The sequence below is a fragment of the Poecile atricapillus genome, chromosome 20, assembly GCF_030490865.1.
Source record: "Poecile atricapillus isolate bPoeAtr1 chromosome 20, bPoeAtr1.hap1, whole genome shotgun sequence".
Taxonomy (NCBI): domain Eukaryota; kingdom Metazoa; phylum Chordata; class Aves; order Passeriformes; family Paridae; genus Poecile; species Poecile atricapillus.
Genome location: NC_081268.1, coordinates 10,047,435 through 10,066,652, shown reverse-complemented (window position 1 = coordinate 10,066,652; position 19,218 = coordinate 10,047,435). Strand labels below are relative to the sequence as shown.

General features: G+C 44.7%; 1 protein-coding gene across 2 annotated transcripts in view; it reads left to right on the top strand.

Annotated features, from left to right (window-relative positions):
* PNPLA7 (patatin like phospholipase domain containing 7) overlaps positions 1-19,218 on the top strand; it is a 100,840-nt gene that overhangs the window by 25,813 nt on the left and 55,809 nt on the right. For both annotated transcript variants that reach the window (XM_058853469.1, XM_058853468.1), the window contains exons 17-19: positions 1,834-1,965; positions 3,346-3,469; positions 15,031-15,144. In XM_058853469.1, coding sequence (XP_058709452.1) covers positions 1,834-1,965; positions 3,346-3,469; positions 15,031-15,144 — 370 coding nt within the window. The remainder of the gene's footprint in view (positions 1-1,833; positions 1,966-3,345; positions 3,470-15,030; positions 15,145-19,218) is intronic.

Sequence of the window (19,218 nt, the reverse complement as noted above, 5' to 3'; positions counted from 1 at the left end):
TGAATCCCAGAATCTTTATTGATTCAGATCTTGGTTTTCCCACCCCAGGCAGGAGGCTGCATGGCTGTGGAGCTGAACCTGCTGTGCTCAGCAGGTGTTTGGTGATGAGCTGTGTTTTTCCCAGGCTCTGAGGTGGTTGTCAACTCTTTGGCTTAATTTCTGAGAGATGCTTCCCACTTGTGCCATTCTGTCTGGTACCAGGCTATTTCTTCTCAATGGCTTTTTCTCTCTTGTTTTTTCCTGCTATTGTTTTCCTACTTGTTTCTGACTTGAAATTTCATTATGTTGTCTCAGCCAGCCAGGCAGATTCAACATTTTCCTTTTTTTTATCTTTGGGCTGGATTCTCTCTCATTTACTGAAGCTCATTTTTCTGAGATTTCTCTTCTCTCTCAAGAACCAAATTACCTCCTGTTTATTCCAGCTACCTTTCTGCTTTCATTAACCCCTTAGCAGTCAGGAATCAAGACCCATCAATGTATCACCTCATCATCATTTTTGGGTCCTTTCCAAATATTTCTTTTTCTCCTTTAAAGTCCATTATATGTTCTCTCCATTTTTCAAGCTCTGTGATATTCCAGCATTTCATCTTCACAATTTGTCCTGAACCCCAGGCTTCATGGCACTTGTGACTCCTGGGCCCATATTTAAAAGTGACATTGGAGAAAGGCTTTGAAAAGCATCAGGTTTCTTCTATTGGTTCATTTTTGCTTTGAACTCTATGAGAAAGAAAAACTTGTTAATAAAATAGGATATAGTTCTGTTTGCCATTTTTATGTAAATTCTATGTTCATAGTTCCACAATGTTCTGCTTTCTCCTTTGCCTGGAATCTCAGAGGAATTATTTTTGCTTTAATTTGTTCATTTTTCTCTTCGCTTACAGACTAGGTGAAATTTGACAAGAACTGCTATTATTCCCCAAAATTTCATTCTTCTTTTCCTGTCACATGTGTTTCCTCTTTTCCTTTCTGCTGCCCTGGAACACTCTGTTTTTTCCCAGTAATTAATGAGAGGGTGAAGCAGAAAGCACATGGTCAATGGTTGCTATGAGGCAAAGAGCACAGTAAGGGAAGGAGCCTGGGATGGGAATTGAATGTTGGATTTTGGGATTAAATCCTTCCCACTGAAACTTCAGGGTAGGAGCCTTTTCTGTGGTGCTGCCATGAGTAAATGGCTGTCAGAGTGCCAGTCCAGGGGTGGCACAAGCTGGTGGTGTGGTGAATCCAGGGGTAATTCCATGGAATGTGCCTGCAGTCCTTCGGGAGCCGCCGCTCTCGACGTGCGGCAGCTCCTGGAGAACGGGAATCGAGTTGTCACCAGGATCTCTTGAGGGAATAAATTCAGGAACTGTGCTACCAGGGGCTCTTTCACATTTTCTGCTTCTGTAAATTTCACAGTTTGGAGGCTTAATCATGTGCACTTGCCAGAGAAGCTTTGATTTTTATTTGGTCTTGCCAGCTAAGCTGAAAATCCCATCGCAGCCACATCCCCAAGAATATCTGCAGAAGCTCCAGACTTTCACAGAAACTACTTAGCTCTTTTTGTTATAATTGGTGAGCTTTCTAGTAAAGAATCCTCAAAGTCCTTTCAGAAACCTCTGTAGCACAGAGCTTTGGATTTTAACCTTCCCGGTGCCAGGGATATGCCAAACAGAAGAGCAAGGAGGTGAATGCCCATGTGAGAGGAAGGAAACCGGGCTGATAATGGGGGGAAAAAACCTCCTGGTGGTGGCAGGAGTGGGATGTGGCTGGGAAATCCTGGCCAGCTGCACTGGGATGTGGGCAGCTATTCCTGTTGTGGGGAAGTGGTTCAGTAACTCTTCCCTTTTTCCTCAGGATCATGCGGGAGCAGCCCAGTGTGGTGCTGGGGGTGGCTCACACTGTTGTGAAGAGAATGTCCCCCTTTGTCAGGCAAATTGACTTTGCCCTGGACTGGATGGAGGTGGAGGCTGGACGAGCTGTTTACAGGTGAGATGTGAACAAAATTGCTGAAATTTTCCTACTCCATGAGCTCTGCTCCCTTGGGGATGTGTAAAATGAGAACTTCAGGCTGTGTTTATCAACCATTCCATTGGGTTTATTTATTTCGAGATTATTTTCTTTCTGCAGTGCCTTCACCATTGCTTCAGCAACATTGCTTGTCTCTACATGTTGCTAAGTTATTTTATACCATTCCTCATCTTTCTTGTTGTCTTGACAAGCTTTTTAAGTGATATAATTGATTAAGACACAGTTCCATGTTCTGGTGGTAGTTTCTGCATTGTTGAGAGCATGAAGATCTACTGCTCAGAGGTTTTCAGCCTTTCTGAAATAAACAGCTAAACCCAAAGGTAATTCAGTTAGGCTTATTCAGCAGTAAATTGAAAACAGGAATTTTGTATTTAAGGGGCAAAAGTTACCTTGGGACAACTTAGTTTTATGGATATGTACTAGGATGCAATTGAGCTGTTTGTGGTTGCTGCAGTTGTGAGAGAGTAACAATCTAATTTAGAATGTGATCTGTATAATTGTAATTTTTATAACCCTACCTGCAGCATCAATGCCAATGGAAGTTTTGGATTACTCTGTGCATTGAAATACTCCTAACTTTCAGTATCTTGTTAAAATCTTCTGGAATTCTTTGCATTTGTTTTAACTCCACCACCAGAGGTGTGGCATTCCCAGCAGCGCTCCTAATTGTGCCAGCTGGATATTGCAAAAATGTTCTTGGTAGACAAAGGTGTGTGCACCAAATCTGGAGCCACCTGAGGGTCTTGCTGTTTGACCTGCAGAATTCCTCTGCACATCCACAGTGACCTTGCAATGGGAATGAGATCCTTTGTGACCAGCAATGAGCCTGTGGTGTCCCCTGGACCCTGCTCACACCCTGCTCATCCCCATCCAGTCCTAACATGGAACCCCATGCTGGCCTGGGTTGGAAAGGGACACCTCCCACCGTCCCAGGGTGATCCCAGCCCCATCCAGCCTGGCCTTGGGCGCTGCCAGGGATCCAGGGGCAGCCCCAGCTGCTCTGGGCACCCTGTGCCAGGCACTGCCCACCCTGCCAGGGAACAATTCCTGCCCAATATTCCATCTAAAACTACTCTCTCTCAGTTTGAAGCCATTCCCTTTTGTCCTGTCACTCCTTATCTCAGGTAACTGTGCACAGCCTGTACATTTACACATTAAACATATTTAACAGCTTCCAGCTCCATTCCTCAATTTGATTGTTAAGCATCAATTAAACACTTTCCTCTCTCTTCCAAGCCAGGGGAAAAAAAAAAACAAACACCAACTCAAAATCTCCAGCTGCATTTTCTGAGCAGGGACGTTTCCTTCATGCTGGCTGTTGGCTGTTCTCCCCTGCAGGCAGGGTGACAAGTCTGACTGCACCTACATCGTGCTGAACGGCCGCCTGCGCTCGGTGCTGCGCATGGACGACGGCAAGAAACACCTGACCGGGGAGTACGGCCGGGGAGACCTCATCGGAGTGGTGAGAAACAGCTGGGAAAATGGGGATTCCTCCATGCCAGACACACACATCCTGCTCCCTTCTTCATCTTTCCAAAGTTCCAAACTTCCCTTCTGCCTGGGAAGTTTTTATGGTGGTTGGGGAATGGGCTAACAAGGTTTGAAAAGAAGGATTAATCCAAAGAAAGGTCACTGCCAAACCAGCAGGTCTCCTCTGTGCCATGGGTTACTTTCCTCTCAGTGGGAGCAGTGCAGCCTGTTAGATCAGGAGGAATTGCACTAACTGGGGATTTGAATAAATTCAGTGACACAGGAGGATTCAGTTTGGATGAGCCCCACCCTGTGGGAGTGTCTAGTCCAACCTCCTCACAGTTAGCAGAGCTGACTTCAAAGCTTTGTCAGGTTTTTCAGGGAGTGTGTAATTATTACAGCTATTAAAGCAACTTTTCATTTCAAAATTGTAGTATTTATCCATGTTTAATTTCTCTCTTATGTTTACTTTTTGTTTCTCGGACTTAGTTAACAGCAGAAATAGGAGTCATAAATATGCATGGCTTGTTTGATTTTTATTTTTAAAGCCATAAGATTTCTGAAGTTCTGAGCTTGTTGTTCAGGCCCTTTTCTGCTTTCTGAGCTGAAAACACTGAAGGTGTATCTGTTTATGGGCAGAATTAGCATAGCTCTGAAGCCAGAAAACATGTGGATTGAGATTAGTTCTATGGGAAGAAATTAATTTTTATAGGAATGAAGGGGAAGGAGGAGTCTGAGGCTGCCCTCAGAGAACTGATGCAAAATTCTGCTTGTGGAGTAGATGAGGCAGTTCTGGTGGTGCTCCCAGCAGAGGCAGGGCTGGGCTGCTGTTTGCCCCATATTTATTTCCACGTGCACATTATTTAAGGATCTCTTCCCATACTCAGTGCTGCTCTGGCTGAGGGGTTGTGTTGGCTTTGGATTGTGTTTGGAGAAGCTGGAATGTGCTAAAGCACACCCACAAATTTTATTTGGTTTTTTTCTTTCTTTGGGGTACCTCATTAAAGGTAAAATGACATGGTTTGACAGGCACTAAAGCTGACTTCTTTTGTGACTAATCACAATGGTGTGAGGACTTCAGGTGTGTGAAGAAGGGTTTGTCAGTTTTGCCACATCCAGGCATTTTCCTGCCTTCCTCTGCCTGTGGTGATCTGCAGCTTTTCACTGTCAAGCTCCTGGAGTTTTGCAGAGCTCCCAGGTTAAAAACAGACCTGTTCTACTTTCTGAAAGCAGTTCTGAGTGACAGGGCAGCATATGGTGCTCAGAGGGAGGGGAGACCCTGGCACAGGGTGCCCAGAGCAGCTGGGGCTGCCCCTGGATCCCTGGCAGTGCCCAAGGCCAGGCTGGACACTGGGACAGTGGGAGGTGTTCCTGCCATGGCAGGGGTGGGATGGGATGAGATTTAAGGTCTCTTCCCACCCAAGATTTTTCACAATTCAGTGTTTCTATGAAGTGTCTTAAACTCTGCCTTCCTGTGCACAGCCTGGGGCTGGTTTTTCCAGCTGTTTATCTGGGCAGGAAGGAGGAGGTGGATTGCTGGATGGACTGGGCTGTGTTTGCTGTACCAGTGCCCTGGATACAGAAATACCCATGCAGTTTGTGCCTAAAGCACAAGTCACTGTTTTGGATCCACGTTGTGACATGAATCATGTTGGAGACTTCGGTGGCTCTGTGGACGTTGTCATCTCCTTCCTGCCCACAGCTCCCAGCCCCACTGACTCACTCTGCCATTTGTTGGAAGCGTCTCCATGCTCTGGCTGCCTTTTGCAAACATGGGGGAGGATCTGTGAAGAATGCCAGCATTATTTCAGAGGGCATTAGCAAAATGATATTTTTGCTTTTAAAAAGTTTTGTTTATCCCCTTCTGTGGAATCTGTTATAAACCTTTAAAAACCTGCTGAAGGGTTGGGTTTTTTTTTTCCCTGACATTAACGTAATTGGGGTTCTACATGCTTGCAGGGAATGAAAGCAGCAGTTGGTGTTGGTAATTGTTTTTTTTGGTGAACTGGTGGCTTGATCCTCCCTGAATGCCTCCGAGACCCTCCAGTGTCACCTGTAATTGCGGGCACTAGGAAAACACGAGAGTCTTGTAGTCAGTGGCTTTTTGTTTATTGCCTCTGTGTCAGAACTTTTAAAATGCCAGGTGTCATTTGCATGAGAGATGCATAATGGCTCTGCCATTTCTGCTTGCAGGAGCAAAGCAGTGCAAGATGAAGGGTTTCAGACAAGATGTTAATTTTCGAGTGTGTGCGTGCGCTCCCAAGGCTCAACTTGTGGCTCAACCTGTTTTGTTCCTTGCACTGACTCAATGGCATCTGTTCCTGAGGGCTGTGGATGAGGGGGAGAGGAGCAGATTAGAAAAACTGACATTTCCTTCCCTGTGGAGTTCCTTGAAGAGCTGACAAGGACACTTGTGTCAGGGGAGAAGGATCCTGACTCTCAAGGACACTTTTTGAAGGGACAGTGGCTGCTGTTGGCCCTATTGATGGGCAATTCCAATCACTGTATGTGGTCAAATCAAGTCAAAACTCAATTTAGAAATTTCCAAGTAATTTTTAAAGACAATGATGAATCTGTTAAATAATTCCCTCCCTGTTGAAATACACTTGTTATCAGTCTTGCTTTCTAGAGACTAAGATTTGACTCATTTAGGGGAAACCTTTTAATTTGGTGGTCCATTGCTATAGATGCACTTAGGGAAAAATGTTAAAATGTGAGTTTTATCTACCAGCTAAAGGGTCACTTATCTTATTATCACTTCTGCCATGCCTGGGTGATGCCAGAGAAGAACAGAGAAGACAACTGTGTGTTGATGGAGTGAAAGGACTTCTCTTCACCAAGCTACTTGTTTAAAATGCTTAGCTTAGACTCTCAGTTCTTTTCTTGATGTTGCTCTTGATTAACCACTGGAAATTGCAATTTATACTCTTGTTCTCTTGATCTCATTAGCACTTTGTTGTATGTGAGAGAGGATTCATTTTAATTTGATTTTTGTGCCTCTCAGCAGCAGGTGCTGGCCCAGGCTCTGAGGTTCTGTTGTTCTTGGCAATGCTGCTGAGACTGGGGCAGTTATCCCCTGGTTTATTCCAAACTGCAGAGCAGGTTGTCAGAACACAGGGTCACAACTCCAAGCATGTGTTGAGGTGGGTGTCCTTTGCTTTTTGCGCTCTTGGGAGGACAGCAGTGGGTGAGGAGAAAGCAGCAAACCCTTCAGAGCCATCCCTCAGAATAATCTACTGCTGAATTGAAGTTGTTTGTGCACTGCCTGTGCCCTTCAAACATCTGCAGGTGATGGAACCTTCAAAGCAATGAGGTTTTTATGCAAGCCCACACTTGGTCTTCGTTGAGTTGTGAAGGATGGCTGCGGTGTTGGGGAGATGCCTGAATGCCTGGCAGGTCTCAGGGGCCTCAGAGACAGCTGTTAAACTGTTAATATTTTCTAGAGCTGGGCTTTTAGGTGTTGTAGAGCTGGGTTTATTGGTAACACCCTCCTGGGACACTGTTTGTGTGCAGGGTCTGACCCCAAGCCAGTCAGCTTTCAAAAATACCTGCTGAGGGGAGAAGCTGCAGCCGTGTTTTGATTAATTCAACACCTTTTCTGTTTCTCTTTAGCAACCAGAATGTCCCTCTTATCAGGAGGGCTACGCACCGTGACTTTTGAGTACAGAAACTGCTGAATAAGTGCAGAAAAACATTTGTGCACTGACTGCTGTAGCACAGGAATGAATCTCAGAAAAGAGCCCTCAGCTGCCAGTGCTGCAGCACACTGGTCCTGCTGGGCAGGAAATCATGTATTACATTCTAGAAATAAGACATTTTAAATATTTTCAGATGTTGAGCTGTTCATCTAATTAAGATAGCTAAATGTCCATGGCTTTTTTTCCTCTCTGAAAAGTTGAAACCCGAGAAGAATCTGTAAATGGCTTATGATTTGCTCAGGGGATTGGAGCATTGTCCTTTGGAAATGTAACACTGTTAGAGATCTTTAATTGCTGTGTAATCCTCAAAGGAATCACACAAAGGGAAGTATTAGGATTACACTTGTCAGGCTTTTGTTCTTTATCAGTATTAATGTTATCAGGCAGCTCCAAAGCCAGCTGAATGTCACTGCACCCTCCACATTAAGGCTGCTTTGCTCTGTCTTTTTTAAACATGTGAATTTTTTTCACCAATTCCTTACATTTTTGTGATTTTTGTCAAACCTGGCTACTTCATTTACTGAAGCTGTAAGATACTACAAAGCTATTTCAGGTGAATTCAGATTATTGCAACCTCAGGCACACTGTGCACAGACTGTAGTTGAGGGAATTAGAGGTGGATGAGGTTCAGGAACAGAGCTGGAAGACATGGCCCTGGAAGGGATTGTTCTCTTTTCATCTTTTCCTTTCCCTCTTGGTAATACTTACTAAAATGCTTATTTTCCTAGCAGTATCTTAGGTGTGAACTTGCATTTAAAACAACCAACAAAAGCAAAGCCAAAAAAATCCAAACCATCCGGTGAAACCCCCAACCAACCAAAACCACAAGCAGCAAACCCCCAGTATCTGCCAGCCCCAGAGGGAGGCAGAGGAGGCCCTGAGGAATGAGTTCACATTTGCACTGCTGAATTAGTATCAGAATGAAATGAGAAGCTGTGTCCTGATTTCCAAGCCCATCTTGAGAGTGTTTTTGTTAAACTCAAATCACTGATCTGCGCCATCTGAGTAAACCTTGATTTTCTACAAGAATCTTCCCTGACTGAAACTGCTGAGTGCTGTCTATTTTTCAGATTCTCTACAGCTACTTCTTCTTTTTATCCACAGCTATTTCTCTTAATCTGTATTTACCTTAAATTCTAAACAGCTGCTGAAGGTTGGAGACCACCCATAACTGCAAATTGTTGTGATGCAGCTCCGTGTTCTCCTGGCTGGCAACACCACAGGACAGCTTTGACAGGATCTGCCATTAAATTATCTGGATTTGTGTTGTGGGGAAAGTCATTTGGCTGTGGAGCTGCCTGAGGTATCACTGCAGAGTGCTTTATGTGCTTGATGTCCTGGGCCACGTTCTCTTTAGGGAGTGTGAGGAGCTCTGATGACAGATAGTGATGGCAATTGGAACCTGCTGGCTTCCAGACAGGTGATTTCGTGCATTAGGCTGTCATTCCTGAAGGTGTTTTGTGTCTCCCTTCTGCTTCCAGCTGAACCCTCTTGTGATAATTCTGGTTATCAGCTCACTCTTGATACACCTCCTGATCCCCTGCAGGACAGCTTTTGACATCCCTTGTCTCCTTCTCCTTTCTCCCTTCCATTTTGAGAGATGCCACATGGAACTAGGCTGGCTGGGGAGCAGCAAAGGCTGATATTACATCCCCTTTAGCCTTGGCAAATGTACAAGGCTATGGATAGCAAAAGAAATTATTTTTTAGCTTGATAGAGGTTTTTTTTGTTGGTTTTTTTTTTTTGCAATTGGCAAGCATCATTAAATAAAAGCCACTGAGAGAGAGAGAGATAAAAGTGATCCTTGTCATCAGCACCAGAATGCTTGGATGGCAGTGAGTGGTGGGAGCAGAGTCTGGTGGAGCTGACAGGAAGGATTTTTTGGGGAAAAGTCAGCAGTGGAGGGTGGGGAAGGGTCCCTGATAAAGTTCCAGCCATGTTTGGGACTCTTGTGTGAAGCTGAGTCAAAAGCAATTGGAGCTGTCCTTTCTGGGAAGTATCTGAGCAGCTCACCATGGCTTCTTCTCTCTTTTTCTGTTCTGGAAGTTCAGGTATAATTCACCCAAAGAGGAGCAGCCTACCCAGGGCATTGCACTTGCAGATCCTCTTCCAACAGCCTGGAGAAATGTGATGCTTTTGGTGGGTGTTTGGTGTGGGTGTCTCAGGTGGCTTCTGACGCGGTTTTTGGTGCTGTTTTGACTGTAAAGTTGGATTTAGGGCAGCAAAACATGCATGAAACTTCAGCTCTCTTCTATAGCCACACAAATACAAAGTTAAATACAGGAGGCTGGGCTTTTACCAATTCCTTTCCTAGCTTTAATCCTCCTCTTTTTTGTCCATTAATGATGTTCACTGCTACAAAGTGCAGGCTCAGTCCTTTGGGGAGAACCTGTGGCATAACTCCATCTGCCCTAATTACAAAACGTAGCAAGCTCACCCTTATTTCATTTTTACCTGTATTTTAGATCTACTCTTGCATGTAGCCATGTATAGAGACCCATGACTTCCATGCATGAGTGTGTGTAAGCCTTTCATGGTTTTTTAATACGTTTATCTATTTAAAAAATGAGAGAGAGAGGTTTGGATTCTTCTTTGCACACAGCAGAAGGGCTGGATGTCCTCAGTCACGGGGTTAACTTGGCACACAGGAGATTGCAGAAGGTGGTTGTTAGAACAACTTTGAAGAGTACATGGTGTTCTGAGTTCATCCACTGGCACTGCTCCCACAAATAGCATCGATTTGCAGTTTGTCTGGATGCTCTTCCCACTCATTCACTGCTTCCAGCAGTGTCTCCTCCTTTGTCCTTTTTTGATACAAATAAGTTGATATTTCAGGTCCTGAGCTGAGGCTGGAGCAAACACTGTTGGGATGAGCATCCTCTGCTGCTCCAGGTGCAAATGAGCTGGAGAAGGGTCTGAGGGCAGCATGTTTAACTCAGAAGAAATCAATATTCCGTGTAGTGTTTGGTTGCCCTTTGTTTAACATTGGCTTCAGCAGCAGCTCCTGCCCTCACCTGGACAAATCCACAGGTGGCTCATTGTGCTCCTCCAGTGCTGGTGTTGGCCTTGAGATACAGGAGTCCCTTCTCCAGAGGCTCCTGAGGTAGCAGCAGATGTCAGTGCTGATGTTCTTCTCCTCATCCCTCCTCGGGCGCGTGTCCTTATGTCCCTGTCCTTTGTGTCCCCTCTGTGCTGCTCCCTCCCCAGCACCCTGGGGTGAGCTGGTGGCTTTGTGTAGAGCCTGGCCTGCTTTGGGGTGGGGGTTTCAGGATGGAGTGAGGGCTTTTGGCAGATGGTCCTGCCTGGACCTCTTGCACCTTGTGAGGACAGGCCCTCCCTGCTCCCTTGGTGCTCCTGGTGGGAGCCAAGCCTGTGCTGAAGAGGAGACAATACAAGTATCAGGCTAATTGCCAGACAGTGATTGTGGCTGTCTTGGAGGAGAATTTGGAAAATGAAGAGTTTAAGCTGTATAATTTAATAATCCTCAGGGTCCTGACCTGCTTCCCAGGGTCTCCTTGTAACTGGTGCCTTCACTTGTGTGCTCTTACACAAGGGCCAGAAAAAGGGCTCCCTTGGTGAGGAGAGATTGCTTTTTGTGAGCTGGCAGCAAGGAAAAATCAATGGGAGAGGAAGAAATATGATGTGTTAGAGGATGACAGATTCTTGGTTGGAATAGTGGCCAAAATGAAGAGGAACTGAAGACAGGGTATTACAGAAAGGGTGGGATGGGAGGGTGCTGGTGTAAATGCACTCCTGGCTGGAGGCTGGGGAGAACAGGCCTGTGGCTCTGAACATTTGCACTGGACGTGTCTCCTCATGCACTAGATCTGCTTGAAATCTCACCTGAAAAGAAATAATCTCCACAAGAAACTACTTGGAAATAATTTGCATTTTTAGTGGCTGCTGACTCTGAGAAAAGTCACCCAACAGTTTGTTGAACTGAGGCTGAATTTGCCTGGAGAAGCAACATTTTCCTGCCAGCAAACTGCCCTCCAGCAGCCCCAGTTTGCTCCAGGAAATCTCAGAGATGCTGAAGCCTGAGCAGAAAAACTGTGCTCATCACTCTGGGGCGGTGCACACACCAAAAGTTAAGCAAATAAAGTGATTTCTTGAACGCAGCTCTGAAAGGAATTTGTAGTTGGAGCAACTGGCAGAATATGTCACATGCTGGTTTTCACTTCCCAACTGTGTAATTTGGAAAGCTGTAAAGAACTGTCAGGAATGACTGCTGGAAATGAAGTCAAAAGAGGTCACGAGAGTATAAATTGCTTTCTCCCTCCCTGTAAAAGATTTACAGCAACATTTTTTCTTCAGAAGGAGCTTGTAAGGCAGGGTTGTGAATCATGTGCATCGTATGGGATGGAGGCAGCAAAACCTGGTTTTGCCACTGTTTAATACTGAACTGAGAGAAGGTGTGGGAATCATGGAATTCCAGACTGGTTTGGGTTTAAAATGACCTTAAAGCTCATCCAGTTCCATCCCTCTGCCCCTTCCACTCGATTGCTCAAAACCCCTCCCTCTCAGAATTCAGTGGAACAGTACAAAGAGCACACATATATTTTTAGGACTTTTTAAAATTTATTAATTTATTTTATTTATTAAGGATTTATTAGGGATGTTTTTATTTGTTTTGTAAGTGTTAGGAACAACAGAACCACAGCAGTGCAGGAGGGCCCTCACCCATTGCCATATTATTAGTTAAAAGAACCACAGAGTGTTTAACACTGGAAATGGTTCTGTGCTCTCTGACTCAAATTATTCCAGCATTTGAGACACTGTTCCTGTGCAATTTCCCCAAATTCGAGGGAGTGGAAGTAAAGGCAGTGATGGATGACAGATTTCTGAGGGTGGGCTGGAGATGGAGAGGGATTTTGAGGATGAGGAGACAAGGGGTCGACCTTGCAGTCAGGGGAGTGGTGAAGGGAACATTCAGCATTTTTGTAGGGCTGCTAAAATAAGGCACAGCAGGATTTCAGAGAGATGGAGTTCCAAGTTAAATTAGCACTGCAGTGTGAGCTTGCTGAGTTTATTGCATGAGAGAAAACCAAACAACAGCAGATAATGAGATGGCAAAGAGAAAAGCAGCCAGTCCAGGCAGAGCAGAGGACGTGGTGGGCTCAGCAGAACTCCAGGAAAACCAGAGGATTTTTGGACAGAGAGAGGAACAACAACGATGGCAACTGCAGGAAACTGAAAGAGAGAAGCCCAGAAATGGGGGGCAGTGAGGTGGAACTTATTTAGAGGCTTGTTAGGAAGGAGGAGGAGGAATGGATGTGACATGAGACGAGCAGAGATGTACAATTGCCTCGAGCAAGAAAAGGGCTGTGTTGGCTTGAGTTGGAGGAGAAGTGGGAAAGATTCCACTGGTTCTTTTTTGTACTGGAACAAATGCTGTGGCTGTGTTTGTGCTGGTGTGGATGAGTGATGCTGATGGTAGTCTGGGAGGGAGCTGAAGAGAAAACCTTGGGTGATTATGAAACCAAATATATAAATAAATGCTCTCCTCAGTCAGGTTCAATAAGATCTGAAAGATAATAATGCTATTTCTTGAAACATTTGGTTATTAATGTTATTGTGGAGGTGGTTTTGTGTTGTTTGCTGTAGCTGTGGTGGGTGATCAGAATGTTAAATTTCCCTTTTTATGACCAAGGAGATAATGCTACAGTCTTCTGATTGTAAGTGGATTTTATTCATTTTGAAGTTCAAGCTAGGTCTCTGAGTCTTGTACTTTGACAAACCTGGAGAAACAAGAAAACCTGTTCAAGAGGTTCATTGGGCAGAGGGTCCAAGGATTTGAACATGATTTAAGATAGAAATGATTTTAAATACTCATATGGCATGAGATTTCATTTTTTTCCTAAGCAAGAAGAAAAATATCTGAATCTCTGAACAGTTGATATCTCAAATGGTTTATTTAAAAAATACAAAGTAAAAATGTGTTATCTTCAAGGGAGAACTGCAACTCAATGTTAGATTATTTTTGAGCTCCAAAGGAGACGGGAATAGCCAAAACCAAATGGCCTTGGCAGATTTCTGTGTGCAGGAAATGTAGAACCAGTGCAAAAAGGGCTCTAAAACCACAGGGTGTGAAGGGGGGAGAATGTGGTGAAAGTCAAGAATCATCCTGCAGATGATCCAAATGAGATCCCTCACACTTCAGTGAAGAGGAAATATTTCATTAATTCTTGAATCCCAGGATTATTTGGGTGGGAAGGGACCTTAAATCTCATCCAGAGCCACCCCTGCCATGTCAAGCCCTGTCCAGCCTGGACTTGGGCAATTCCAGGGATCCAGGGGCAGCCCCAGCTGCTCTGGGATAATTAATAAGTGAATAATGGGGATTATTAATAAATACTGAGATTGGGAACTCAGATGATTATACCCAAGGGGAAAGCACAGTTTGAATTTCCTTGTGTACAGTGTCTGGGACCCAGATATTTTCCATGCTGGAATACTGGGGTGTATTTAAATAAAAATATCAAAGAGTTCCATAGTACCTGTATGGAAGAACAGGCCAAGATCCAATTTCTGTCATCACTTGGGAACTGCAGGCAGCACTTGCAGGGGTCTCTGGGACTGGTGGTGTTGCAAATCTGGATTATTTGAATGGCTTCTTGGGAAGGAGGTTTGGTAAAGTTCTCCCTGTGCCCTCTGCTCTGTCAAAAAGACAAAGTTACACTTGGGAGCTAAAAAAACCTCCCTGAGGCTGTGTTTAAAGCTAAAATTTAATTGCCTTTCTACGAATTTACAAATTTCATCTTTTCTGAAAGGCTCAGGAGCCCCTTGGAGCACAGTTAATTTTATGCACTCATATATCACAGAAATCGTGGCAAAGGATCTCGGACAGTTTGAGTGTTTTTCTTCTTGATACAAATTAAACTCAGTCAGGAGATGCCTGGCTGAGAGGAAAGGTTTTATTTTAACAGCTGAAACTCTTAACCTGCTTTCAGGAGGAGGAAGGTAAATTACAGAGCCAAGAACCTGTGATAAAAAGCTGGTAATTGGGGAGGGAGATAAAACAGAACATCTTACACAGCCCTTTGGGGAGTCTTAAGGGGTTTTGTTTCTCCATAAATGTATGTACAAAGATGATTTTTTTTTTTTTTTGCCCTCCTATATAATTAAAGTGTGATGACAGAACAAAACATCCCTGGTACCTGAGCAAAAAAAAAACCAAAAGCTGGGTCTTGCAAAATAAAGGTGCTTTAAATTTCCCTGTGCAGTTTTCCATGCAGAACAATTAGTGCTGGTGAAACTGAAGTTAATATTGGCAAGTTTATCTCAGTTTTCTGGACTAATGGCAAGATTTTGAGCTCAAGATGTTCTGGTTGGCTGGATTATCCATTTTGTGAACATGGAGCCTTCCAAGGGGGGATCTTGGTGGAAGTGGGATCACTGAGCTCTGTGTTTTGCACAAGGCTTATTGTTGTTATTATTATTATTGTTATTATTGTTATTATTGTTATTTTGTTGTTGTTATTGTTATTTATCTGGTGCTCATTTTGTGTGTCTGAGCCCATAGTACTGTGAGGAATTAATTGCTTCTGTTGGAATTTGTTGTCAACATAAGCTTTGAAAAAAAAAAACCCAACCTGAAAAAAGCCCCAAAAATCAATCAAACAAATAAAACCCCCCAACCCCTAAACGACTCAAACAGCTTTAAGCTGAAGATATAATTTATTTATTTGTTTGTTTGTTTGTTTATTTATTTTTCTAGTGGAAAGTTAAAAATGCAAAGTCCTGTTGACTTGGATTCGAAATAAGAGTAAATTGCAGTTAAGGAGGAATTCTTGTGTGTTTTAAGGGGAGGAATTGGAGGCTGTGAGTTGTCCCTGATGCTCTGTCCCTGTTGCAGGTGGAGGCGCTGACCCACCAGCCCAGAGCCACCACGGTGCACGCCGTGCGCGACTCGGAGCTCGCCAAGCTCCCGGAGGGGGCCCTCATCTCCATCAAACGCAAATTCCCCCAGGTAAGGAGATTAAAACCATTTTCCTGTCTCTCCCAAAGGATGTCTGAGAGGCTCAGGCTCCCTGTTAGCACCACATCCTCTGGGTTTTCTGTGGGATCTCCTTGTGTGCCTGAGCGGATCCATGGCAGACTTGCAGCAGCATCCTCTGATCAATTGTAGCAGGTTTTTATTGCAGGGCTGCTTTGTGTATCTGGGAGGAGTTCTGCTTAAATGCAGGATGTTGGTAAAGTGGAAATCACTTAGTGCTGCTGATGGGAAATGGAGGTTTGGCTTCTAAAATCCCTTTAAAATGTTACTCATTCCTCCCTCCTGGGGCTCAGAGTCCACCCTCGCTTCTCTGTACCTTTATTAACAGGGCTTTGATATTTGGGGGTTGGTTTCCCTCTTCCTGCCATTTTAGGTTGTCAATCCTCATTCTACAACTGCCAGACCTGTCTGTGTCCTGAAGACTCTGATTGCTCCCTTTGAATCCATCAGCTCATCCATCTTCTTTAATTCACTTGACATTATATCTCTCTCCTGCAAATTTGGAGACTGACGGACTCAAAATTTAATTCTTTTGTCCCTAAGTGCATCAGGGACATTATACTAAGCACTAAATCATTGCATTGGCCTTACAGGCAATTCTTTAATGCTGTTACTTCAAATTATTTCTGATTTTTCATTTTGCTGTCTTGAAGACCTAGACTTTTTTTTTTTTAAACAGATTTCTTTTAAAAAATTCTTAAAAAATAATAAACCTAATTTAAATACTTGTATTCTCTTGCTTTCCTGGCATCTATAAATGCCATATATATATATATATACAAACTCTTCTTTAAGCTGTACAGTATAAAGCCTCCATTCAGGCATTTTCATTATTCCAGAACTGTGGAGTTTTATCTGCTTCATTGCCAGGAGAATTTAATTATGGCAATAAGTGCTCAGAAGTTATGTCAGTGAAAAATAATCTTCCTGGTTTCCCTGTAAGGATTATTTTTGCAGAAGTGTTTCTGAACTTCTGTTGAGGATTATTAAGGCACTTCTGGTCCCTGGAGCTCACTTGGACAGACCTGTGAGTTTATTTCTCTCTATTTACTGTGATTCCCTGCCCAGGTTCAGGTCAGAATCTTCCCCTAGACCTGGTTTCTCCAAGCCCATCCAACCTGGCCTAAACACTGAGCTTTAAACACTGCTCTGCACTAAGGCTGGGTTCTAATTCTGCCTCTTTATCTGGGGCAGGAATTTATTTCAGTGTCTCTTTTCTCTCTCTTCCCTTTCTGCCAGCTGGCAGAGCTGTTTTCCCCTGAACAGTGATCTCTGTGGAGCTGTGAATCTCTTTGCTTTGCAGTTAAAATTGAGCTTGAGTGTTACATTTATAGCACAATTCAAAACATTTATTTGTAATAGAATTCAAATGTCTTCCCATGTCTAAAGAGTACAACCCATCAGCCTCAAATTCCTGACCTTTTTCAGTGTGGAATCAGTTTTCTCTAGACTTGCCTGTAGTCTGGCTAATTAGTTGCAATGAAACAAAATGCTAAAATAGATATTTTAAGGAAATGTGTTGCAACACAGGTTGTTAGAAAGACACATTCGTGCTGCTGTTTGAGGTCTCCAAATTCTAAGTAGATGTTAAACTGGTATAAAAAAAGTGAGAACTTGCATTTTTTCCTATGGGGTTGGTTTAGAACCCCACTAGAAATAGAAAGAGGAACATAAGATAGACTTTATGGGGGTGATTTATGCAGTTAATGCCTTCAGACTGTCTTAAAAATGTCAGGTAAAGTATTTTAATATGATTTCAGAGTCCTTGTGTGTTCTCTTTTTTGTCTGTTAGGTCCATCGTGGAATGGTTTGGGTTGGAAGGAGCTTTAAATCCCACCCCAGCCATGGCAGGGACACCTCCCACTGTCCCAGCTGCTCCCAGCCCTGTCCAGCCTGGCCTTGGGCACTGCCAGGGATCCAGGGGCAGCCCCAGCTGCTCTGGGCACCCTGTGCCAGGCACTGCCCACCCTGCCAGGGAACAATTCCTGCCCAATATCCCATCCAGCCCTGCCCTCTGGCACTGGGAGCCATTCCCTGGCTCCTGTCCCTCCATCCCTTGTCCCCAGTCCCTCTCCAGCTCTCCTGGAACCCCTTTAGGCTCTGCAAGGCCACACTGAGCTTACCCCAAAACTCCTCCAGGTGAACAATTCCAGCTCTCCCAGCCTTTCCTCCCAGCAGAGCTGCTCCATCGCTCTGATCCCCCTGGAGCCTCCTCTGGATCTCTCCAGGTGCTCCCTGTGCTGGGGCAGCTCTGCAGGTGACAGGGGCAGGATCCCCCCTCCCCTGCTGCCCACACTGCTCTGGATGAAGGCAAGAGAGGAAGGACAGAAGTGAGAGAGAATTGAAGTAATGGAGTAAAACCATAGGATAGAAATTTGGGAGACAAAGAACAGCCAAAATAAACTTTAAAGGATTTTACTGGAGAGAAGTGCTTGAGCTGGAAACTGATAAATGTACAGAGGACAGGGGCTGGTTCACTTGGTTAGAAAAAGAATCCAGGCATTAGAGGATCAAAGCTGCACATGCCTGGACAGTGTCACTCAGTTTCAAAAAACCCCTAAACTGTGTGAACAGAATGCTTTTTGGAGTGAAGAAATCCTGACATTCTCCTTGATGCTGGAAAAGCTTCAGCACCAGCCTGTGGCAGCACATCTGAAGGCAGAGGCAGATTAAAGGAAGAGAGTCTGGAGGACAAGGAGGCAGCTGAGTGCTGTTTAGAAATACTGACCTATAAAGACAAAAAGCCTATAGAAGGTTAAGGGAAGACATGGTGGCTATTTTGAGATGTATAAAGTTGTCTTGTGCTAGAAAGGGCAGATGCTGCTCACTGTACTGGAACAGAGCAACTGGGGCTGAGCTGAAATGGCAGCAGTTGCAGTGAGAAAAAGCTCATTCGACTCTCCAGAAAGACTAAAAGATTGTTACTTGTTTTTATAACCTCTTCTAAAATCATCAGTGGAGTAATGCTTAGTGCTGAGCAGAGGGATGGACCAAATGAATTCTCTCTGTCCTATTTTCTTGGCTGTTATTCTAGGAGAGTGATTTATACACAGGGTTTATGATGATGTTTTCCCCATTCAAGCAGAAGTAATAAAGTAATGAAGGGATAGCAGGTGCAATAGTTCTGGAATAATTGACTGGGTAGCAAGAGCTGGCTGGTGATTCAGCAGTGGTGGAGGATTTCCCTCTGCAAAGCACAAAAACACAGGACAGGAAGCAGCTCTGCCTCTATCAGCTCCATGCTCCTGCACTGTAGGTTGGCATGAGTCTCACTTGGTGGGAGATGAGTGAACAGTGGTGCTGGTCCCCTGAGTCAGGTGAAAACCTCTCTTAGTTCAAGGGAGAACTGGATTTTTTTGGTGTTCATTTTGGCAACTTCTGCAGAGCCTGAACTGTGTGTGTGTGTGTTTACAGCCAAAAACTGGGCAGTTCCTGAGCTTGGGTTTCCCTCTCAGCTCGTTACCCTTGAGCTTTACAGAACCAAGGAATCACAGAATATCCTTAGCTGGAGGGTCCCCCAGGATCACCCAGCCCAGCTCCCAGCCCTGCCCAGACCCCCCAACATCCCACCCTGGGCATCCCTGGAGCTCTGGCAGCCTCGGGGCCGTGCCCATTCCCTGGGGAGCCTGGGCAGTGCCAGCAGCCTCTGGGGGAAGAACCTTGCCCTGATCTGCAGCCTGAGCCTGGCCTGGCCCAGCTCCAGCCGTTCCCTGCCTGCTGTCCCTGTCCCAGAGCAGAGATTGGAGCTGCCCCCTCATGAGGAGGCTCCAGACAGTTCCTATGAAGGTTGAAAACTCCTTTATTTTAGGAGTTAGTGGGAGGACTCCATCCTGCAGACTCTTCCCCAGCCATGCCGTGTTTGTAGGTGATCCAGGAAGGGTTCCAACTCTGGAATGCATTGTAAGAAAACATTACCTGGTGCGTAAGAAAATTGTAGGACGTGGGTGGTGCTTGCCAGTGAGAGCTGTGTGAAATGAGGGAAATCGTGCTCTGTTAGTCCAGGCAGTGATTCCAGATCCTTGAGCTGTGATGTACAATCTGGAGAAG